Source organism: Pteropus alecto, unplaced genomic scaffold (genome assembly GCF_000325575.1).
Source record: "Pteropus alecto unplaced genomic scaffold, ASM32557v1 scaffold98, whole genome shotgun sequence".
Classification (NCBI taxonomy): Eukaryota; Metazoa; Chordata; class Mammalia; order Chiroptera; family Pteropodidae; genus Pteropus; species Pteropus alecto.
In genome coordinates, this window is record NW_006443570.1 from 14,387,818 (window position 1) to 14,413,653 (window position 25,836).

At 35.2% G+C, this 25,836-nt stretch overlaps 1 protein-coding gene across 4 annotated transcripts in view; it reads left to right on the top strand.

Annotated features, from left to right (window-relative positions):
• AATF (apoptosis antagonizing transcription factor) overlaps positions 1–25,836 on the top strand; it is a 123,433-nt gene that overhangs the window by 41,385 nt on the left and 56,212 nt on the right. For all 4 annotated transcript variants that reach the window (XM_006924922.2, XM_025041632.1, XM_006924923.3 and 1 more), the window contains exons 9-10: positions 20,120–20,187; positions 23,128–23,208. In XM_006924922.2, the coding sequence (XP_006924984.1) occupies positions 20,120–20,187; positions 23,128–23,208 (149 nt within the window). The remainder of the gene's footprint in view (positions 1–20,119; positions 20,188–23,127; positions 23,209–25,836) is intronic.

Genomic DNA, 25,836 nt, shown 5'->3' on the forward strand with positions numbered 1-25,836 from the left:
TCCCTCTCCCTCTCTCTCTGTTTCATAATGGGCCTTAAGTTATTACAACTTAAAAAAAAATTGTATTATTTAATACACATATACATACAGAGAGAGGCCCTGAAGAGTATCAGATATCATAAGTAATCATATCATTTTTGAGCTGAAAAGAACCTTACAAGAAACTGATTCCCTGAGAAGTTAAGTAACTTTCCGAAAGTTGTATAGTAAATGGCAACTCCAGTACTTGATCTCAAGACTTCTTAGACCAAGTCCTATTCTTTCCATACCTTTATTTTTTTAAATATTTCATTCTTAAGCCATAAAAAGACTTCACTATAGTATTACAGTTTTCAGTTTATAAATAAATAAATTGGGAGAAATATTATGTGTGTTAGAAAGTAATTTTTTTTTCCTTACAAGACAAATGATTTATTGTACTCTGCTTCTTAACAATTCTAATGAAAAAATTAGCTTTATCGTTGTGTTACTGGTTTGTTTGGGAAACCAGAATTGCCGAAAGCTTGAAGTATACCCAGTGGTAAAGATTTTATGAGAGAAACTGTTCACCTGCTTCAGGCATTGCAGAGTTACTTCCAAATGGAATTAGTTTGCATTTGGCCTATTTCTTGTCAAAGCTCATCCCTAAAGACGATTTCACAAAAGTGAAGGTTGTAAGTGACCATGAAGGATGAGCCATTCAGAAATGTTTTCAGTATCTATTTTTCATTTTCATGATTCTATTTGATACTTTTTAACATTAATTTCTTATAAGATGTGTTGTGTGTATTACCATTTAAGATTTTTTTCATTGTTTTGATTTGCTTTTCTTTACACCATCATTTGATCTTTGACTTGATAAACCTAATTTGTTAAAAAATTGAAGGAGGACTAACATTTACTGAGAACTAGTTGTGTGCCAGCTACAAAATAATTAGGCAGGTACTTGACATACATCTTTATTTAATCCTCACAAGATCTCCATACTGAGTTATGACTGCACTTAACAATAACCTATAGAAAGTGACTTGGTTTTATTCTTCTCATCTCCCAGACCTCAAACTAGTTTCTTGTCACCTCATGAAGTATTTTGTTCTGAAAGGACTAATTGAGCTTAGGTATTGACTGATCGATACCTGGATTTCTAAGGGTTCATTAGGATTTCGTATGTCGCTTCTAGCTGTGTTTAGTTTTGATCTGGTTTGTCTTGTCACTTCGAATTTAACCAGGAGTGTCTAGAGAAAGGCATAATAAGTTTTGCTCTTTTGACGACCACTTTGATGGGTTAAATTTCTCCTTTCATTTGCCATCAGGACATGTCTACAACTGACCTTGCCACATGCTGGACTTTTGTATCCAAGACACTTGATAATGCTATAAACAAGTAATTACTAATTCGATGAACTATTAAAAGTTGATAATGTTAAGAAATAGAGAAGAGACAAGCCTTCTGATAAAATGGTTTACCTTAATTAAGTTGGTAAGTGATTAATATGGACAGTTGATAAAGTTTGATTTGAACCTGTTCCTTTTAAGTAGTTGTTGGAAAACAGATACCTTCTGTTCAGGGTAGTATTTCATTTTTAGCTTTACTCTAAAATGTTGCTATTATTTGAAATGTGAATAGTGTTTCTTAAAAGTTTGATAAAACTTATTACACATAGACCTTTATGAGGGCATACATATTAACTACATAAATTTGAAAATTGAAATTATGCTTAAAGACATAGGAGAAAATCAGTTAGGTTCTTGAGGTATAGTAAAGATGTTAGGAAAAAACCAAACCCCAAACCAAATACCAATGTCCAGTTAAACCCCAGTTTTAATAATTATAAAATTATTTTGTATATCACATATAAGAATTTTATTAGCGATACACTCTGGTTTCTGTGCTGCCATTGTCTGTCAGTATTTAGATCCGAATACGTAATCAATATTGACATTTGATTGCTCACTATTGAGGGGGCTGCACAGAATAGGGGACCAAAAGCCACATTTTAAATGCAAGGTCCAGAAATTTCATCAAACAGCAGTGTCAAGGGAAGGTACACACGACTGGCCCTCATTTCTTTCAGTTTCCTTGCTTTAAAAAACATCAGAGCGTGACTTCAGTACTACTACTTCGTTTAAACAAAGATAAAACCTCAGAACAAAGCCTAAAACGGTACATTTTAGGAGTCAGCGAGGAAAGAGAAAAGAATTGGCTTACAAGTATTGAAGAAACTTTTCAAACACAGGTAGTACCATGGGAATTTACTAGGTAAATATGTGAACAGAATTGCCTTTTCTGTACTAATAAGCACAATGTCAGCTGGCTGAGTGTAAGTTAAACACAGGATTCCAGCAGTATTTTACTTGCTCCAAGTGGAGAATTTGGCATCCCTCAAGACATGGGGAGTACTACCTAGTCACTAAAGTAGGCATGATGTCTTCTTATTAAATCACTCACATTTAATGTATAGCTCCTTTAAAATAATTTATAGGGATGATGTTTTATTATAGAAAGGGGAAGTTAATAAACATCTTTTAAAAATATATGTGTATTGTTGATCTAGACTAGAACATAATTGCTTTAAAGTTGGATAGCATCTTTGAAGATCATCAAGTCCAAACAGTTTTTTTTCAAACTGAAGCCCAGAAGAAGTAAATGACTAGTATAGGATCATCTCACTTAGTGAGTTAGGACCTTGAAACCTAAGTGTTCTTGTTCCTAGTATGATTTTCTTCCCAGCATATTCTGCCTTTTCATCTGACACATTTAAAAATCCATGTGAGAGTTTCCTTTTCAGATTAATATCTGTTTAGGAAACTGGTGATCCAGTGCGCCTATTTGTACTCTGACAATTCACTTGTATCACTTTTTGTGCAATTATGAACTTCATAAAGTTAACATTTATTATGCCACATGCTAGGCTTATATAAAAGACTGATAAGACAAAAATCACTGCCCAAGGAATTTGTGTCATCTAACAAGAGTAAGGTTCTCTGCAATTTTGTATTGTCATATAGCTCCTCTTTAAGAGTATGACTTTATTAAAATTTAAGTGGAAAAATAAATGGTGAGAGTCAGGTCTTCAATATTAAAACATACATGTAGTTCTCTAGTGTTGTCTTATCACAAATGTGCCTCAGGCATTTATTAGCATACAGTTTTTTTCCTTAACATATACCTGATCTAATTCCTAAAGTCATTTCTCCATAACCTGTAAAAGATCCTAAGAGACATTATTAGATATAAGCTCTGGATAATATAAATTCCCTATTTTCCAAGTATATAGTCATTGTTAGAAGCCAGATTGAGATGCTATTATTCACTGATACTTATTTTAGGTTAGAAAAGCCTTCAGGTTAATGACGATATTTGAGGGTTCACTTGCTATGGCTCACTTTTGTGTATTTCTGAAATTTTCTCATAAAAAGTTGAGAAGAAGAAAAGCTTTTAGATTTTTTTTCTTTCTTTCATTCATTCATTCAACAATTATTTCGGTTCCCTCTAAATATATATTGAGTGTACTGTTCTAGGCTATGCTGTTTAATGCAGTAGCCACTAGCTATTTAAATTTAAATTAGTTAAAATAGAATAAAGCTAAAAATTCAGTTCTTTAGTCATATTGGCCACATTTCAAGTACCAAGTAGCCACATGTACTAGTGAACACGGTATGGACAGTAAAAATATAGAACATTTCCATCATCATAGAAAGTTCTATTGGAGCTCTAAGAAGCTAGAAGAGAGCAAAGTCCTGTGTCCTCATGAGCTTTAATTCTAACTTAGAGATAGGATAAGTAGTGAAATATAATGTGATACTGCAGTAGAAAATGATAAAACTGGGTATGGGTAAGCATACTATTTTTATATAGGATGTTCAGGGGATGAAGTAATATTTGAGCAGAGACCTGAAGAAAGTGAACAACAGAGCCATGCAGATATTTAGGGGAAGAATGTTGGGAATGGCAAGTGCAAAGGCTCCGAGGCACAGCAGAAGCTAGCACGTTTTAGGGAAATCAAGGAGGCCAGTGTCACTGTGGTGGAGTAGGCAAGAAAAAGTGATAGGAGAGGCAGCCAAAGAGGTAATGGGAGGTCAGGTCCTGAAAGACCCTGTAGGCCACTGTAAGACTTTGGCTTTTACTGTGACTGAGTTGGGAAACCACCAGAGGGTTTTGAAGAAAGGAGTGATATGATTGGTAATATTTTAAAAGAATCACTGTGATGGCTGTGTTGAGAATAAACTATGGGGCAGCAAGGTGGCAAACAGGAAATAGTTAGAAAACTAGTGATAATCCAAGCAAGAGATGGTGGTAGCTAGGACTAGCCTGGTTTTGGAGGGAGAGTTGAAAAGTGGTTGGAGTCTAAATTTATGTTGAAAGTTGGACTGACAGGATTTACTAATGAATTGTATATTATGGCAAGAGGAGAGTAGAGTACAGGTTTTTGTTCTGAGCAATTGATGAGATAAAATTGCAATTTACTGAGATGGGGAAAAGCAGTGAGAAAAGCTAGTTTGGAGGAGAAATCTAGAACTCAATTTTGGTTATATTAAGGCGCCCCCCGCCCTCCATGGACCTGTGTTGACTTTAATTATTTTGATTCCGAATTGTTATATTAAGTTTAGGATACCTCTGAAACATATGGAGTTGTTGGAGAGGTAGTTATATAATTTTGGAGTTCGTGGGAAGATCTGGGCTGAAGGTATGAATCTGAGAGCCATCAGCATATACGTTTTATTTAATACCATGAGGCTGAATTAGACCACCTAGGGAATGAAAGTAGGAAAAGAAAAGCTATTCAAAGCTCAAATCCTGGGACATTCAAACATTTAGAGGTTGGGGAAATGAGGAACCAGCAAAGGTCATTTAGAGGTTGGGGAAATGAGGAACCAGCAAAGGTCATTTAGGAGAGAATAAAGGAAGAGTTGTTTCATGGGTTCCATGTATAAGTGTTTCAAGTCGGGAATCCAGTATCATTCTGATACTAAACCAGGCAAAAACATCACAAGGAAAGAATGACAGACCAATATCTCTTCTGAATATAGATGCAGAAGTCAAAGTACTAGAAACTCAATCCAGCAACACACGAAAAAGGTTATATACCATGACCAAATGGGATTTAGCCCAGAAATATGAATATTAAACATAAAAAAATCAATATAATATACCTTATCAATAGAATAAGGACAGAAACCACATGATCAGCCCAATAGATGCAGAAAAAAACATTTGATATCTTTTCATGATAAAAACACTCAACAAACTAGAGATAGTGGGAACTTCCTAATTTGATAAAGAACATCATCAAAAACCCACAAGTAATATCGTACTCAGTGGTGAAAGACTGAATGCTTTCCCCTAAGATTAGGAACAAGACGAGGATATCCGCTCTTGCCACTAATATTCACTATTGTATTGGAGATTCTAACCAGGATAGTTAGACAAGATAAATAAAAGGCATCCAATTGGAAAAGAAGATGTAAAACTCTTATTTTACAGATGGCATAATCCTATGAATAGAAATCTCAAAGAAGCAACCAAAAAACTACTAGATCTACTAAATGAATTCAACAGAGTTGCAGGATACAAGATGAACATACAAAAATTAGTTGTATTTCTATACACAAGTACCAAGCAATCTGAAAAGAGAATTAAGAAAACTATTCCATTTATAATAGCATCCAAAAGAATAAAAAACCCGAGAATAAATTTAACCAAGAAGCCGAGAGACTTGTATGCTGAAAACTATGTTAAACACTGCTGAAAGAAATTTAAAAAGACCTAAATAAATGGAAAACCATCTCATGTTCATGGATTAAAAGACTTAATATTATTAAGATGTCAATACTCCCCAAACTGATCTACAGATTCAACATATCTCTATCAGAATCCCAGCCACCTTTTCGCAGAAATTGACAAGCTAATCCTAAAATTCATATGTCAATGCAAGAGACCCAAAATAGCTAAAACAGTCTTGTAAAGAACAATGTTGGAGAATTCATACTTCCTAATTTCAAAACTTACTACAAAGCTACTAATAATCAAGATGTTGTGGTACTGGTATAAGCTTAGGCATATAGATCAATGGAATACAATGGAGAGTCCAGAAATAAACCCTTACATTTATGGTCAGTTGATTTTCGACAGGGGTGCCAAGACAGTTCAGTGGGGGAAAGAATAGTCTTTTCAACAAACAGTGCTAGGACAACTGGATATCCACATGCAAAACATTGAAGTTAGAGCCCTCCCTCATACCTACACAAAAATTGGAATGGGTCATGTACCTAAATATAAGAGCTAAACTATGAAACTTATAGAAGAAAAAATAAGAGTAAAACTTTATGACCTTGGGTTAAGGAGTGGATTTTTAGGTATGACAACAAAAGCACAAGTGACAAAAGAAAAAACATAAATTTAGACTTCACTGAAATCAAAAACTTGTGCTATAAATGGTACCATCAGAAAGTGAAAAGACCCACGAAATAGGAGAAAATATTTGCAAATCATCTATCTGATAAAGGACTGGTATTTGGAATATATAAGAACTCTTACAACTCAATAATAAAAGACAAATAACCCAATAAAAAATGGCAAAGGATCTGAATAAACATTTCTCCAAAAGATATATTTTCCAGTAAACACAGGAAAAGATGCTCAACATCATTAGCCTTTAGGGAAATGCAAATCAAAACCGCAATGAATATCACTTTTCTCCACTAGCTATAATCAAAAAGACAAATGATAACAAGTGTTGGGGAGGGTATGGAGAATTTGAAACCCTCATACGTTGTTGGTGGGAATGTAAATTGGTATAGCCCCTGTGGAAAACAGTTTGGCATTTTCTCAAAACAGAGTTACCATATGACCCAGCAATTCCACTCTGAGGTATATTCCCAAGAGAAATGAAAGTGTATGTTCACATAAAAATTTGTACATGAATATTTGCAACATTATTTATAATAAGCCACAAATGAAATAACTCAAATGTCCCTCAGCTGATAAATGGATAAACAAAATGTGGGGTATCCATACAATAGAATATTATTCAGCCATAAAGAGGAATGAAGTACTCATAATTGCTACAACATGGATAAACTTTGAAAAGATTGTGCTAAGTGAAAGAAGCTATTCACAAAAGACCACATATTATATGATTCCATTTATATGAAATGTCCAGAATAGGCACATTTATAGAGACAGGAAGTGGGGTTAGGGTTGTTGGAAGTGAAATGGGGAGTAACAGCTAATGAATAATGAGTTTCTTATGAGAGTGATGAGAATATTCTAAAACTGATAGTGATGGTCACACAACTCTGTGAATTTACAAAACCATTGAATCTTACAATTTAAATTTGTGAATTGTATGATATTTGAATTATATCTGAATAAAGTTTGTTGTGTTTTTTTTAAAGAAGAGAGTGACCTACTATGTTGAACATTGCAGACAGATCAAGTCAGATAAGGACTAAGAATTGACCATTTGTTATAGCAACAGAAGTCATTGATGACCTTGACAAAAACTGGTTTGGAATAGATTCAGAAAAGAATGGAAGTAGAAAAACTGGAGACAGTGAGTGTAGACTCTCCAGGAGGTTTGCTTCAAAGGGAATAGAGAAACGGCAGCAGCTGGAAGGGGAAGTGGAGGATCGGGAGAATTTTGTTTTGTTTTAGATTGGAGATGTATTTGGTATGCTGTTTGTATGTTGATAGAAATGATCCAGTAGAGAGGGGAAAATGTATGTTTCAAGAAAGGTGAGAATTGCTGGTGAGTATACAAATAGGTCGGATAGAGAGTTCATCCATAGATATTGGAGAAAAGGCAGCGTATATAGGTACAGTTGCAAGTAGATATGGAATGGGAACATGTGGAAGTTCTCATCTGAGTGCTTTTATTTTATTTTATTAATTTATGAATTAAGCCAAGAGTGAGAAGGTGTGGCGGGGACTGGACATTGGAGAAAAGAGAAGGTATGGCAAAGTCACCCAAGGGAATGAGTGGATGAGGAAACCGTACTGGAGTTGTTAGGTAGCAGTAAAGGCCCACATAAGGTAGTGGTATTTCAAAGAGAGACCAATTCACATGATCTTGTCTTTTTCTTTAGCAATTTAAGCTTGTGTGGGTGCAGGTATTGAGATTTAACATGGTTTGGGGTTTTGCCAAGAAAGTACAGGTACGTAATCTCTTATATGCAATTCTGAAATTTAAAAAGTTCTGAAAACTTAGTGTTGTGTTTGTTTTGGTAAGTTCAGCAAACCATTGTGGTGGCGGCATCTGATCTGAATGATCATGAAGCTGTACAAATCTATAAGGCTTTATTTATCCCACTGAGTGAGAATAGTCATATGTTTTGTTGCAGAAAATTTAATGTGTTTGACTTTGGGGGGCTGCTCCAGGCTCTGCTGGGGCATTTATGGTATGTGTACTCTATTATCTTTCTAAAATCCTAAAAATTCTAAATTCTAAGATACATCAGTCCCCAAGGGATTGTGGATCTGTATGATAGAAGGCATGCAAAAGAGTTGAGGATGCATACCAGGAGTAATTATCCTGACAGATTATGGGATCGAATCCACCTGAGTAAGGAGGGAAGCGAGCACATGAGGAGAGGAGTAGTGATGCTGAAAAGGTGGCATGATCAATGGGTTATTGATTTTGGAGGGGCTGAAGAATTATTGGAGTCTGAATGCTAGAGAGAGAATGCTAGAAAGACAGGTTGAGGTATGTTTCAGCTGGGCTTTTAATCCTTAAAGGGCATAATTACAGAATACAAGTTAGTATAACCCTTTTGGTTCCTTTCTTGTGAATCCTTTTTAGTAAAATCGTCTCTAGTTCTGAATGACTTTATTCTTTTAATATAAATGATATATTGTACGGCATCATTAAAAGAAACATTGCCAAAGAGTGCCCAGAAATAGAGATTGAGCTGGTGTCCCAAAGGATATATAACCCTTCTCCTCACCTTTATTATTGATAGGGAAAAAAAAAAAAAAGATAAAACCCCAGAACATCTGTCTGGTGACTAGGGGGCAGAATACTGGGAATGGAGACTGTTGAAATTCTGAAAAAGAGCATTTTCTGTACATTGTTATTTTTAGTTTGGACTGGGAAGAATGGCTTAATGCACTTAGTCCTTGTAAAATTCTTTTAATTTGTAGGAAAAAGAAAGGAAAAGCAAATTGGCAAAAAAATAGTTCCTTAGTATTCTCATTGCCCAATTCTGTCTTCACACATCAGGGCCTAATACTGAGAGTGATTTACTTACACTTCTAGTTTATAATTAGACATTGGGAGACACTAGATATCATGTGTAATAGAATATATGGGGTCTGATGAGAAAGTTTTCTGTTTTGACTAGTAAATTTTAACCCAAGTGGCCAAACCTAGTAAAATATTATAGCCTTTGAAATATTTTAGAACTTGTTCTGAGAAAATAGCGTTACTTTGTTCAGTGAATGAATTTATCATTCCTTCCAAATTATAGGCCTTAGCTCTAGCTCTGGAGTAGAGGCTGAATCAGACAGTGGAAAAACTAATCAAATCCTTAAAGACCAAAGGCAGTGAGGCAGAGTTAGGCTGACTTTTTCAGTGGTAGCCTCTAGCTATCCATTTTCTTATTTTAGTAACCAGAGGTGGGTTATTTGCAACTTCAGTATCAGGATGCGCTTGGATTTTATTCACACATCCTGACTTACCTTTATTGTTCCTATGATATTTTTCTTGTACATATTGTCCTTGCCATTGCAAAAGTTGAATGCTTTACTTGATCACAAGATGTAGAAGACTGCTTGTTGCTGCTTAATTCTTCCGTTTTACAAATATTGAATAATCACCATGTGTAAGGCAGTGTGAAGAGTTTTGTGTGACAATTTGTATGACAATTTGATTCACACTATTACTTGCCCTCAAGAAGCTTACAGCCAATCAAAAGAGGTGACATAATCATAAACAACTAGAAGGCTTGGTGAGGGGGTATTGAAGAATTCTTGAGAGGGAAAATTAATAACAATTTACAGGAATTAGAGAAGGCTGCATAGAGGAGGAGATGGCATTTGATCTAGGCCTTCAAAGAAGGATAGATAGGATTTTAGATAGGATGAGATTGAAGGGGAAGGCTTCTAGATAGAGGGAATTGTGTGATCAGCAGTTGGTGGGGGTAGTTCCAGGTCATGGAAAGGGAATAGCAGTTAGTTGTTCAAATAGAATACACGATAATGGAAAAGATCACTTTTGCTCCAATTTATCATGGTCTGGTTTGGGAAAATACTGCAAATAATCACATATTTTTCAAGTACTGACTTACTATTTATGTGACTTTCCTATGCTTTTTACGTTTTCTTCTATTCTGCTTTCCTTCATTTCAGATCTTATTTGTTATCTACTGTTGAAAATCAGTAGAAAGGAAAATTGAATTATTGTACTCGTTCATTGTTTATGGCTGTGGTGATTTAGCTATAGAAGATGTTGAATTTTTTTGTCCCAAATGGGGTTTGGGGATTATCTGTGAGTATTATTACCTGATGTTGATAATATTTCTGTTTATCGACATTTTACTAAATACTTTTCTCTTTTCATCCTTTAAAGTCTCAAATCAGTTGTGTGAGGTACAATTATTACCACTTTATGGATGAGGAAACTGAATCTCAGAGGTAAAATAACTTGTCTGAAATCACATAGCTAGTAAGGGCATAGCTGGAACTCAAAACCCAGATATGTCAGATTCGAAAGCTTGTATGGCATTATACTGACTCAGTAGATATTTATACTTGTGTTGAACCATGCAGCACACATACTCATATAATTGAAAGTTCATCTCTAGAAGCATTAGATCTTAGAAAACGGGAGAAGGAATCCTACAACTGAGATTCGACAAATCTGTTTCACAGATAAAAGATATTTAAATAGAAAACACTGTATCAGAATTAATTCAGATCTTTATTACAAAAATGTCAAGACACCTTTTTGGCAATAAAAGGACCAACTCAGAGCTACTACAGAAAGGATCACAAAAGATTTGTTTCCTCTCTCCTTTCCCTGAGAAGAGCCAACTTTTTTCTTCACAAAATAAGACCCGAGAGAGGATAGATCTACATCATTTTAACAGTAAAAGAATGAGAAGTGTTTTAAGATCTTTTCATTTTTTTTGGATTAAATTTTTATTTATTTTTAAATGTGGGTACTCTTGGGATGGTTAAAAAAAGGGTAAACAAATGAACAGGACAAACAAGCAGAGACTCATGGACATGGACTATAGACTAGTGGTTACTAGAGGGTAGGGGGAGGAGGGAGGTAAACGGGGTAAAGGAGTCAAATATGTGGTGACAGAAAGAAATCTAAATATGGAGGTGAACAAACACACAGTGTAACTATATATATGCCTTACTGTTAAAGTGTACAGCTGAAACTTACTGGATTTTGTTAACCAATGTCACCATAAAAAATTAATTTAAAAAAAGGAGAGATGGGGAATGTGTATGTGTGCATTTGTGTTTGCTGGAGACACAACATATGTAAAGGAGCAATGTGTTTTATGAGTTTTAGAAGGAGGTATTATCCTAAATAAAAATAATGGAATAGGTGAAAAAAAAGGTAAATCTCACCCACTTAAACCACCCTGTTCTCTAGGCCCTGTCTAAGATGTGTGAGAAAGAAAATATTGTTTGGGGAAGAAGAATTGCTGAAAATTTAATGACAAAAACAAGTAGGTTCTTTAGTTGCTTTGGTAGATAGTTGTACTCTGGATTAGAATCATGGTTTATATAGTATTTCTTTTGTTTAAAACACTGACAGGGAGTGTGTGTGAGTATGATAAAGTAAACAAAAATTTGATATTTTCTCCTAGAAACAATTTTTTTCCCTATCTGTGTATATATTTATTGAGCTCCTTCAATAGGCCAGTACAGGGAGAATGAGCACAGTCAAATATATATCTTCTGTTCTCTGTGAAGCATATGGTCGGCTAGTGGAGGAAGTAGACTTTAATTTTAGTGATTCACTAATAAAATTTAAGTACAACAAATACATAATGAGTATTTGTGTTGAGGAGTACATGTAAGAAAGATTTCTCCGAGGAAGAGATGACTAAGCTGAGATTTAATGAATGAGTAGAGAAGGAGGTGGGATGTAAGCAGGTAAATAGTTATTGCATGTTCCAGGCAGTGCATGTGCAAAAAAGGGCTCCATGGTTGGAGTGAGCCTGGGAGCATTTCAGGTATAGAGAAAATGCTGGTAGGACCAGAGCATAGAGGTAGAAGGCTAGGCCAGAGAGATAGATAGGTGCCAGATTGTGTTGGACCTTTAGACTGCAATAAGAATTTTATCTTCGGACACATTTGAATTTTGAAAATATTACTTTGACTATAATGAGAGCAAAATGGAGAAGGGGCAAGAGCAAATGTAAGGAAATTATACTGATGCAGTTGAGACCATGCCAGTTTTATTATTCTTCATTGTTTTCCTAGTGCTCAATAAATATTGAATTAATGAAGAAAGTAATAGTCTATACTAAATAGGGTATAGGCAGTGAAGATATAGAGTAGACAGATTCATGAATTAGTGGATTATATATATAAGGCTTGGAGATGGATTAGGTATTGAGCTTAAGGGAAAAGAAATCCCAGGGATAACTCTTAGGTCATTGAAGCCTTGAGAGTAGAATAAACCTCATAGGGAAGGCATATGAAGTGAGAAGAAAAAGCTTGGAAGTGAGCCTTGAGGAATGTTAGCATTTAATGTTTGGGTAGAAGAGCTGGCTGAATATGGACTAAAACAAGGGAGGTGCCTCAAAGATTCCAAGAAAAGAATGTTTTAGGAAAATGAGAATGTCCAGTGTCACTTGCTGCTTCAGGAAGTCTAGTAAGATGAGTCATGACAGATGTCCATTAGACATGAAGATCTTGAGTTCTTGACATGAGTTATTTCAGTAGAATAATGGAGACAGAAATGTTATAGTGGTATAGAATTGTTTGAGGAGTGAGTGGGCAATGTGGAAAGGAAACAAAAAATAGTTACCTATGGGAGTGGGTTATTTTTGTGACAATTTTATACTAAAGACATGTACAGTAATTCCTTCCTAGCTATTTGAAATTATGTGGATTTAGTTTTTATATATTTCAAATATAGTGTATAGAAATTGCACATGACTCCTTTTGGGGATAATTTGAAAGGCTGGAAAGCTGAGAACAAACAAAAGAGGTGGTAAAGCAGAAGGCAGAGCAGAAATAGATACATTTTCACTAAGAATTCTTGTGGAAACTAGAAAGGAAGCTGAGGAAAGAGTAAACCCACGCCTTGTGAGTATGCTTTTTGTATCTTTCAATGACAGAGGGATAGAAACACATGTGAGAGGATTTGATTGCACTTCTTTCACATGCTCGCTAAGTATTGGGGAGGGAGTTTGAAAAATCCTGACTCAGCAAGTCTAAGTAAGTTAAATGGAGGATTGCCCCAAGCTTTTTTCCATTTCAAGCATCTGTGGCTATGAATCATGGAAGCCTGAGAGGTAAGAATCAATAACTGTGGGTCACAAATTCAGAAATCCAGGGAATAATGTGGCCATAAAACCAAATGCTTTAAAAATTACTTGGCTCTTAGACAAGGGTGCCAAAACAATTCAATGGGGGAAGAAATAGTCTTTCAGCAAATGGTGCAATTGAATATCCACATGCAAAAGCATGAAGTTGGACTCGTACCTCACACCATACACAGAATTAACTCAAAATGGATAATAGATCTAAATATAAGAGCTAAAACTATAAAACTTTTAGAATAAACAGGAGTAAATCTTTATGTTCTTGGTTGAGGCAGTGGTTTCTTAGATAGAATACCAGAAGCACAAATGACAAAAGAAAAAAAATTGAGCTGTATCAAAATTTAAAACTTCTACTGCAAATCATGCCATCAAGAAAGGGAAAAGACAACCCACAGAATGGGAGTTGTTAAAGTACTGGTATCTAGAATATATAAAGTACTCTTACAACTGAGTAATAAAAAGACAACCTAGTTAAAAAATGTGTAAAGCATCTGATTAGACATTTCTCTAAAGAAGGTACGCACATGGGCAGTAAGCACAGGAAGATGCTCAGCCTCGTTAGCCCTCAGAGAAATGGAAATCAAAACCACAGTGAGATACTTTATACTCTTTAGGATGCTATAATCAAAAAGTCAGAGAATAGCAGTGCTGGCAAGAATGCAGAAAAATTGGACCTCTCAAACACTACTGGTGGGAATATAAACTGGTGCAGCTTCTTTGGAAAACAGTCAGGCAGTTCCTCAAAATTTTAAATATAGAGTAACTATATGACTGAGCTATTCCACTCCTAGGTATATACCCAGGAGAAATGAAAAATATGTTCACACGAGAATTTGTAATGAATGCTTATAACAGCATTATTCATAATAGCCATGAAGTAAAAACGACTCATATGTCCTTCAACTGATCAATGAATAAAAAATATGGTATAATTCATACAATGGAATATTATTCAGCCATAAAAAGTAATGAAGTACTGACATATGCTGCAACATGGATGAACCTTGAAAACATGTTAAGTGACAGAAGCCAGTCATAAAAGGCCATATATTATATGATCCAATTTATCTGAAATGTCTAGAATGGACATATAATAAAGACAAAAAGATTAGTGGTTGCTTAGGGCCATGGGGGTATGTGTCTGGAGTATCCTGGGGATGCAAGCTAATAGCTATGGGGTTTCTTTTAGGTGGGATGACAGTGTTCTAAAATTAAATGTGATGAAAATTATATGAATTTTGAATGGGTGAATTGTATGGTAAGTGAATTATATCTCAGTAGAGCTGTTAACAGTTATTTGGCATTATCTGCAGCAAATCAAAATAAATATTATTAGTACTATTTCTAATGTATTGCCATGTTTAGGAAACAAAAATATTGATAAGAGTTTTAATTGGTATATCTGTGATCCTCCTGTCTTTTTTTTCCTTTGTAGGAATGGTAAAATTTCTCAGTGTGAATTTGCAGTCTGGGAAGATTTTTCAAAAACATTTATACTCTTTTTCTCTGGACATTGCTAAATAAATAGTGACAAATTCTTCTTGGTTTCTCCATTACCTAAGAAATGTAATTCTGTGGTGCTAAGAAGTCCTGAAGGGTAGAAACTTCCCATACTTTTAGTTTTTTCTAATTACTTGCGTATTTTTAAATAAAATAATTTATACTACTGTTGAATTATCAACTTCAATCATTTATCAAATCATCTCTTGACTTCCCATTATGGTAGTGAGGCCCTCACTTTCCTATACTCCCTCTCTCTACACTTTAGTTCTCCATTCTGGTGTACTTATTGTCACCGTTTTGTGAAAAAAGAGTATTTACAGTATTATGACTATATAGATGTTGTTCACAAGTAATATACTATGATTATATTTCTTACAAATTTATTTTTTCCTAGAGCTAATAATGCCTTTTTAAAAAAGATTTGCTTAGTTTTCTATGTATCTCTTGGTATTTTTCTTCCCACATACTCAAAATGCCTTGAGTGTGTGTGTGTGTGTGTGTGTGTGTGTGTGTGTGTGTGTGTATACACACACACATATATATATAAAACCTATCACTTTCCCCTCCCTCTGATGTTTCCTCTGGAGGACTCCCTTCTAGAGTTCCTTGGACTCTGTTCCTTTCTGGGCCTCTGCCATCTGTAGTCTTGGGACTTGCCTTTGCTTCTTTTCCTGAGTTAGACCTGTTTTCTAACATTTCATGTCTTTCTCCTTGCTGTATGCTCTCATTTTACTGAAGCACGTCTTCCTGTGAAGGAGTGTGTGGAAAGTAAATTGTTGAGTCCTTGCATGTGTGAAAATGTCTTCATGTAACTCTCATACTTGGTTAATATTTGGCTGTGCATGGAATTTGAGGTTGAAAGTCATTTTCCTCAGAATTTTGAAGGCATTGCTCAGCCGTCCTCTGGTATCTGCTATTGCTATTGAGATGTCTAATCCCATTTAGATTTTCATTCCTTAATAGATAGGGTGACAATAATTTATTGTCAAAACTGGGACACTTGAGGTGCTTGCCTGAAAGAATACTGGGACAACAGGTATAAACCGGGACTCTGGGGCAAACTAGGACATGCGGTTTCCCTCTTTATATGTGACCTATTTTTTCTCTAATCGTTTAGGATCTTCTCTTTACTTCTAGTGTTCCACATTTCATGATGATGTGTCTTGGGAAAGGTCTTTTTTGTTCATTGTACTAGATCCTTTTAGGCTCACTGCTGTCCTTCAATTTGGGGAAATTTTCATTATTATTTCTTTAATAATGTCCCAGCCTTTGTTAGATGTTTGACATTCTGGGTTGCCTTCTAAATTTTTTTCTTTTCTCTCAAGCCAAGAGGATGTTATCTTTTTGCCTTTTCGTTTTATATCTGATTTTCATACATTTATCTTTTCGTTCTATTGAAGTTTATTTTCCTATTTTTTTGTTTAACTCTTTGTTTTACTCTTAAGAGCATCCAGTTCTTATGGAAGTATATCTTCTTTCACTTCTCTGAGGATGTTTTTCCTCAGTTCTTCCTTCCTTCCCTTCTCCTTTCCTTCATTCTGTTTGTCCAAGATTTATTTTCTGCATTGCTTTCTTGAGCCCTTTTTTTTTCTATTTGTTTTGGTCTGTGTCTGAGGCTTTCCACAGATGCTGGTGATCTTTAACTGTCTCTTCATATTAAGAGTAAGGCATTCAAAGGTATCTCTAAAACCTGAGCAGAGTTTTTTGGCTCCTTTACAATTTTGTTGTGAACTTACCTCTCTTGACTGGAATGCTCTCAAATGTCAGAACTTGGAAATTTTATTTTCTGGGAAGAGGGGGGATCGACCATGCCATTTCTCCAGAAAAGACTCCTTTGCTCTCCTATCTAGGCAGTTTTATATCTGGGTGCTAGCATTCTGTGCATAGGGCTGGGGGAGGAGGCAGAAGGTCCCAGATATTAGCATAGCATCTTTCCTTTTTACCTCATCCCAGCCTTCTGTGCCTCATATTTCTCAGTCCAGAGCTTCTGTAGCTCAGTTTTTCCAGAGAATTAAACTTCTCTCCCACCCTCCACCAGGTGAGAGGAGGTGGTAGAGGGGGTTAGTCACTTGGCTGTGTGGAATAATGGAGAAGGCCCAGTAGTTCTGTCCCCTCCCCCTTCTCTACCTTTCATGGTAACTGCTACCCCAAGAGTTCACTCTCATGGGGATTATGCGAGGCCTAATTAGCTCCACCTTCACTTTTATCCCCTCTGGGCACTTGAGTGATAACTTCCTTTCACTCTTCCATCACCTGACTGTCTGAAAATTTTATGAAAATATGCTCTCATTAGCTTTCCCTTTCTCTTCTTTCTTGTGGATTAATACATTTATTTTTTCCTCTGTTGTCTTTTAGAGAAGTTGAGAAGAGAGAAGAGATAAACTAATGTGTTCAATCTGCCATTTTTAACTGATTCTGGCATGCATTTTTCCTGGCAAAGTATTATAAACGCTGATTAGATGCTGAATAGTACTAGCAGTGCTATTCCTCATGTATGTTGTTATGGGTTAAATAGGTTTTTGTGGGCTGACCTGGAAACCTAATGACATCTATGATTTTCCTCTAGAACTAGAGAAATAATCAAGCTTTTCCGAGTTAACTCTTTGGAGAATTATAACAGACTAGAACAAGAATATTTTATACATCTCTCCATTTTCTCAGTCACATAGAAAATTTCAAATACTGTGATATCATTGTCAAAATTAAAAGCTCCAATAACTGGAACAGAAACCTGAGTTTTAATGGAAAAGAATGTTTTTAAAGGTAAGCTATAAAAATTGAATTAAATTCTTTAGCAATATCCCCAAAGCTTCATTTTTTCATCAACTGTTTTGAAGGCAGTTTCCTAACTAAATTTAAACATGGTGATAGTGATAGCTGTGAGAAATAGTAATAGGAATGGTTTTCTTGTATTTTCTTGCTACTCTCTTATTCCTACCTTGCATACTGCAGGATTTTCTGAAACATTGTACTGAATAAACTATACTCAGCCAGACAGAGCAAGAAAACCATCTTCCTAATCACGAATAAATAAGAAGATCTGTGCAAGGCGCTTGGGTAGCAAAAATGTAATCCAGAATATGTGAAGTACACAGAGCGCTTCAAAATAAATGCTGTACCAACTCTGAATTGCAGAGGCCACTGCAAGTGAAATAGATCCACTGCAGTTGTGCTGCTCCAATTTTCAGCCTTCGGGAAGGGCATATGGGGCTTTCTTCCAGAGGATCACCCCTTTTGTGCTGGGGCAGCCTTCCATGCGCAGTTGCCCCCAGTGGCCATGATGGCCCCAGTCTCAAGGGATCAGAGACAATTAGGAAAACCAGTAGTTGTTGTAATCTCTCATGTGGCTGGAACAAGGTAAAGGCATTGAGATGCAGTCATTTCATTTTTCTTCCTTTTTATGTTTTCTTTCTCTTCTTTTTCTTCTCTTTTTATTCTAAATTTTTTTTTTTATTACTAACCTCTCCTCCCTTCCTTCCACCCCAACCTTGCTTTTGACAGCATATTGACTAGGGACCAGAAGCCCATTTTTGCTTAGCCTTAAGGGCAGCTGTTTACAGAGTAGCAGTGTTACATAGGTTTACTGTGTCGTATGTCTGTGTAACACTGGATTTGGATCTTGTATTTAGCTGCCAGAAGTGACTGTGATGAAGTAGGAGAGATAAACTGATAGATTGGCTGCCAGAAAGATGTTGGGAATCAATCAGATAAACAGGGTAAAGAAATAGCTTGCTGTTTTCTAGTGATAATAAACCAGTGGCCTCTGGTCCCCACATTTTTAAATGTAATTGCTGTAGTAATGATGTCCAAAATAAGCAAATGAAAAAACATCACAGGCAGTTTTTTAATTGCAATTGAGCTATCCTTTTCCCTTTTGCAATAAAGATTCATCTTATATGGAAATTCATATTTTTATAAATTTGTTTTCCTTCTTCCAGTGCCTACTTACGTAAACAAATGAAAATGAGAGAATGAAATACTTTCATAGGAATTTATTCCTCCTCCTGCTTCTCCCAAAGACTTCAGCTATTTAACTTGGTGAAATATTTATATTGCTACCATGCCTTACCTACAAAACATTTATTTTTGTGAAATAACAAATTTTAAAGTCAAACCTGTATTATAGACAGATGATTAGCAAGAACTAGTTTATTTTGGTATCTTCTCGTAGATTTCTCTCAGAAGATTTTTGAAATTTTTATCTCTTGCTATTTTCTTGTATGTAGCACTTATATAGGAGAGATATGTCATTTTATTATTGTAATTTAAATGTCTCCTTTTTTAATGTTTAACTTTTAAATCCATTGCTTCTCTTCACCTAGGACTTTAAGATCCAATGCAGATTCTTACATCTGTGTGAAAGATATAGATTTAGACTTTGATTACATGCAGTGGACTACCCAGTATTAAGCGGAGAGTAGGACAGTAGTTTAGAGTTCTCATGGAGTTAATTGTATAAGATGGGAGACTGGTTCTATGTGTTGTATTTGCAGTAGGCACATATGGCTTTCTTTAGGCTCCCTCTCAAAATTATTGTGGCTGTGAATGTGTCAGTGTCATATATGGTGAAATCACTTAATAGTCAGCATGTTAGAATACCAGCTATGGAAAGCAAGAGAATGAAGTCCACACTTTTAATTATATATAATAAAGGCTTTTGCCTGAGGAAGACCTTTTGATTGCTGGAGGTTATAGGTCAGAAGTTAACCATGTACCATTATCCTATTGGTGAGAAGCTGATGTATTTTCCTTTTTGCCACACAGCCCTTCCCACCTGACCTTTTAAAGATTCTCCGTTGATATCGATGAGGTGGACAAAACTAATCATAAAAACAATGAAGGGAATGTTGCACATTCATTGATCCATTTGAAATGAACTGCAGTACAATAAGTCTTCCAAATGGACTCCTGTTCCCAGCTATTGCTATAGCCACCTTTTTAAAGATATATAAATATGAAAGGGTTAATGAGAATTCAGTCATGCTCTTGCCACTGGGTTGTCTCTTATTGATTGTAGTTTTAGAGCTGTCACTATGCCATTCAGAATTCCTACTGTGCCCTTTTAAAGTTAGTTAGTGCTGGGAGATGATAAATAAATCAGTTGCTTTCCTTTTTCCTCTAGCTTCTTCGAGAACTCATAGAACGGAAGACCAGCTCATTGGATCCCAATGATCAGGTGGCCATGGGAAGGTAACTTAGATATGGCTTTCTGTTCATGCAAGCAGCCTATACAATAGTTTCTCCTTGTGAGTCCCCTTACTTCTACCTCCAAGGCAGTGATTGGCCCTATAATTATAAAAGTTAAGCAAAATCGTAAGAGCTGGAAAGACAAAGTGATGGAAATCCTAATTTTTCACCCTACGTTGCCTTAAATGCAGTTTGAATAAGAGATTATAAAACACCTAGATGTGTTTGTTTTAAGGTTTGTTTTTCTAAGTCCTTTTTACACTCTATGCTCTTTGGTTTGGGTTGTGATTGTATCTATATCAATCTCTGACCAATGGATAAAAAGCAACCACTGAAATGTGTGCTCTTAGCTGTCAGAATGTGGCACTGTGCACAACAGGTTCCTTGCTCATAGGAGAATCTGCTTTGTTAGAGTCTGCCCTGATTTAGACCTCCACCCCTTCAGTAAAAGCTTCAGCACAATTAGAAATGGAAAGTGGCAGCATTACCCAGATGTCAGGGTAGAATGTAAAGTAGTGAAGGAAGGCTCTTGTGTGTATGCTTCATCCTCTGCTTGGAAAATAAAAAGGGCATTTAGAGTACTACCTAATGAATAGTGTACATTTAAATAGCCATGAGCCATAATTTGCAAAAGCAGGAAAGGAAACAAAAGCTGCAAGTGCCAGAATGGGATTCTGGGCAGAGAAGTATTTTGAGAATGCAATGAAAAATCTGTGTTGATGAAATAATTCTATTTGAGTAAAACATTATTTGAATTTCAGGATCTGATGTTGTTGATATTTTGTGTCTCTCTAGAATGTTATAGAGAACTGTTCACTATAAATTTAATGTGATAGAGCAAATTGTATTTAAGTGGTGATTATATTGTACATTTATCTCACTTTACAATAAAATAGATCATGGTAATTAAGATTATATTAAGATTACGGTAATTGAATTTCCCTAGTTTTTTTTTTTTCTGATGTTGAGTTTTCATTGTATAAATCAGGTAAGATGACTAGCTGTTGCTGTTTCTTCTTCATTTTTTCACATACGTTCATACAAGCTATATGTGAAGATTTTCTTAGCCCAGTATCCTTTTTTGAAAAATTAATTCCTTTTAATCTAGAATGACTGTAGAATATGTGAATCTTGTTCGGATCCTGACTCAAACAAACTAACTGTAAAATTGGTACAATCCGGAAAATTTGAAGAGTGACTAAATATTTGATAGTAAAGAATTATTGTTAACTTTTTTGTAAATGTGACAAAGGTAGTGAGATTATATGGGGTGGGGGAGAGCCCCCTTACCTTTTAGCAGCACATTCTAAAATGTTATAGATGAAATGAAAATTAATAAAATGACTAAAATGATAATTATAAAAAATTAGCAAAAATTGGAAAGCACAAGAAAAAGCAGTTGGGTATTAATAAAAGGAAAATTACAACCAATGGATAAAAAGCAACCACTGAAATGTGTGCTCTTAGCTGTCAGAATGTGGCACTGTGCACAACAGGTTCCTTGCTCATAGGAGAATCTGCTTTGTTAGAGTCTGCCCTGATTTAGACCTCCACCCCTTCAGTAAAAGCTTCAGCACAATTAGAAATGGAAAGTGGCAGCATTACCCAGATGTCAGGGTAGAATGTAAAGTAGTGAAGGAAGGCTCTTGTGTGTATGCTTCATCCTCTGCTTGGAAAATAAAAAGGGCATTTAGAGTACTACCTAATGAATAGTGTACATTTAAATAGCCATGAGCCATAATTTGCAAAAGCAGGAAAGGAAACAAAAGCTGCAAGTGCCAGAATGGGATTCTGGGCAGAGAAGTATTTTGAGAATGCAATGAAAAATCTGTGTTGATGAAATAATTCTATTTGAGTAAAACATTATTTGAATTTCAGGATCTGATGTTGTTGATATTTTGTGTCTCTCTAGAATGTTATAGAGAACTGTTCACTATAAATTTAATGTGATAGAGCAAATTGTATTTAAGTGGTGATTATATTGTACATTTATCTCACTTTACAATAAAATAGATCATGGTAATTAAGATTATATTAAGATTACGGTAATTGAATTTCCCTAGTTTTTTTTTTTTCTGATGTTGAGTTTTCATTGTATAAATCAGGTAAGATGACTAGCTGTTGCTGTTTCTTCTTCATTTTTTCACATACGTTCATACAAGCTATATGTGAAGATTTTCTTAGCCCAGTATCCTTTTTTGAAAAATTAATTCCTTTTAATCTAGAATGACTGTAGAATATGTGAATCTTGTTCGGATCCTGACTCAAACAAACTAACTGTAAAATTGGTACAATCCGGAAAATTTGAAGAGTGACTAAATATTTGATAGTAAAGAATTATTGTTAACTTTTTTGTAAATGTGACAAAGGTAGTGAGATTATATGGGGTGGGGGAGAGCCCCCTTACCTTTTAGCAGCACATTCTAAAATGTTATAGATGAAATGAAAATTAATAAAATGACTAAAATGATAATTATAAAAAATTAGCAAAAATTGGAAAGCACAAGAAAAAGCAGTTGGGTATTAATAAAAGGAAAATTCCATTTAAAGAATTCATGTGTTCAAACCACACAGCATTTGCAATATTAGTAATAGAACTTGCTGCACAGCTAAAACATAAAAACAAACCCAAGCAGCTGTAGTCAATTTGATAGGTTTTTTTTACAAACTGGTGGATTTAGTGCTTGTCACAGCAACTCCAAATACTAAGGAGCATTGTAAACCAAATTTGCTGTAGAATTTCACAGCTGCCATTTGTTTTTTTACCATTGCACAAATCCTCTTCAATTGATTAGTCACTTTGGCCCCCAACTATCTTAAGGAACTTGAAGTAGGTTGATGATTTCTTTCTGCAGTGTTGTTAGTGGGAAAAATTCCAATTTGTCAATTCGTATAACTATTTCTGTTAGTGACGATGCGTAACATTGCTTGTGAATTTCCCAGGCAGTGGCTTGCAATCCAGAAGTTACGAAGCAAAATTCACAAGAAAGTGGATAGGAAAGCCAGCAAAGGAAGGAAACTTCGGTGAGTTACTTTTTGGAAAAAAGGTTTTAACATGTTATATCTCTCTTCTTTTACATTTTGTCTATTATGTCATTTCTGTATTTCTTTAGATGATTCTGTTTTTAAGGATCTAAAAAATAAAACAATATTTGAGGGGTTTTTTGTGACTCAGTTTTTCCTTACTCTAAAATGGAAATATAGTTTCAGGGGTTTTTTTTGTTCCTAAATGGATGAGTTAAATGATATCTGCATTTCTCTGAAAAAGAAATAATAAGAAAACAAGACAAGGTAGTTGAAATTGTCTTAATTTTAAAAAGTGATTTCTACAGAACAATATAAAAATTTTATTTTGGAATCTTATTTAGAATAGGATTATATTGGTCCATTTTTATCTATACATGTACACAGTATGCTAAAAAGATATAAATAAAAGAGTCCAGAGAATGTTAACATTGTGCTTAAATGAGATGAGAATTTTTATGAGCAAACTGAGAAATTTCTGACTGTAGGAAAACCCTCAACCCTTTGAGCTCTTTAAGGAGTCTTATAAGTATGCAGACAAAAGAATAGGATTGCTGTGCTTTTAGACTTAGAATCCTTATAACTATATGTATTACATGATAGATATAATTATGTAATTGTACACAAAGCCTCAGTGTCAAAGAAACTACTTGTAATTCAGCTACACATTGAAAAAAAAAAATCTTAAACTCATCCTGTTAGGACAGTTTTAGGCAGGTAGCTAATCCCACATCCTTGTTAGAGCCTGCCTGTCATTGAATTTCTTTAGACAAATTGCATCTATCTAATTTTTCATTATCTTCAGAGAAGCAGATTTTACAACTACTTTAATGAACTTGTTCTAGTATTTAACAAAACTCACCAGGAAATGCTTATTTTTCTTTAACTTTGCAGAAGTTAACTTTTTTTCATATGTTGACATTTCCAAATCTTTATACTTCTCCAAGTTCATTTTTAGTGTAGTAGTTAAAAGCATGAACTTGAGGGCCAGACTGCCTGAGTTTGAATCCTACCTTTGACATTGGCTGGTAATTACTTTGGGCAAGACCCTTAAACTCTCTATGCTAGTATCTTCATCTGTAAAATGGGGATAATAGTACAGGCTTGTAGGATTTGCACTGGGGCAGTGTGCATTCCCCCAGTGCAAGTCAGATAACCCCTATACAAGGTGCAACATCCATACTTCACACTGAGCAGACTAGGAAAAGTTAGTCCAGTGAAAGGCCAAAAAGAACAATGTTTACAAAAATGCAGTCTTGAGAGTGTACTTGGCCATTTTGGGAACTGCAACTAATTTGTTTTGGCGGACTTAAAAATTGAATATGGAGCAGGAGATGAGGCTGTATGAGTAGTGAGTGCTAGATCATGGCCATGCTAGGAATTTTGTACTTTATTCTGTAGACTGTAGTGAGTCATTTAAGATTTTAAGCAGAGGAATGTTGTCATCATATTTCATTTGCATTTTAGAAAGATGTAAGGAGGTAAAGGGAAGTAAGAAGGTTAGAGTTAATCCTCAGAATTTCAGAGGAACTAGGTAGATTTGTGGTGTTATTCATTGATATGTCTAAAAAGAGAGGCTGCAAGAAGGAAATCACTTTTTGTTTTTGAGGGAGAAAGCAAGATTCAATTTTTAACATGCTGAATTTGATACAACTTCAAGAAATCCAAGTTTAGAGAGATTTTTGAGTCAAGAGAAGGATGTGAATATTTACAGCAGTCCCCTGCTTATCTGCAGTTTTGCTTTCTGTGGTTTCAGTTACCCATAGTCAACTGTAGTCTGAAAATATTAAATGGAAAATTTTAGAAATTAACAATTCATAAGTTTTAAATTGCTCATGTTTCTGAGTCGTGTGATGAAATCTCTTGCCCTCTTACCCAGGATGTGGATCATTCTTTTCTCCAGCTGTGTGTGCTACCTTCCCATTAGCCACTTACTTAGTAACTGTCTTGGTTATCAAATCCATTATCAAACAGAGAGAGACAAAGAAAGACAGAAATGACAACGAGAACATTCATACAACTTTTATTATTGTATGTTGTTATTATTGTTTTTACTTTATTTTGTTATTGTTGCCACAGTAATAATTTTTGCAGGCAAGATCCACTGACGGATGCTGAAATCTCTTACTGTGCCTAATTTATAAATTAAACTTCATCATATGTGTATATAGGTTAAAACATTGTGTGTGTGTGTGTGTGTGTGTGTGTGTGTATAAAAGGTTCAGTACTATCCTTGATTCCAGGTATCTACTGGTGTCTTGGAATGTATCTCCTGTGGATAAGGAGGTCTACTGTATTAGTCGATACTTTGGAATTAATTTAATTGCTATTTTCCAAGGAGCATATAGGGTGACAAGAGTATACAAGATGGGAGGGGGGTGGACAGGGGTAAGCGGGTTCAAATATTTGGTGACGGAACGAAATTTAACTTTGGATGGTGAACACACAATTTACATATGACATATTATTGAATTGCTCGAAACCTATTTGATTTTATTAACCAATGTCACCCCAATAATTTTAATTTAAAAAAGTATACAAAGACAATACAGCACCAAGGGACGTCAATCTATATGATATAAACAGAGGAAGAGGAGCCCATAAAGAATGCTGAGGAAGAGGGGTCAG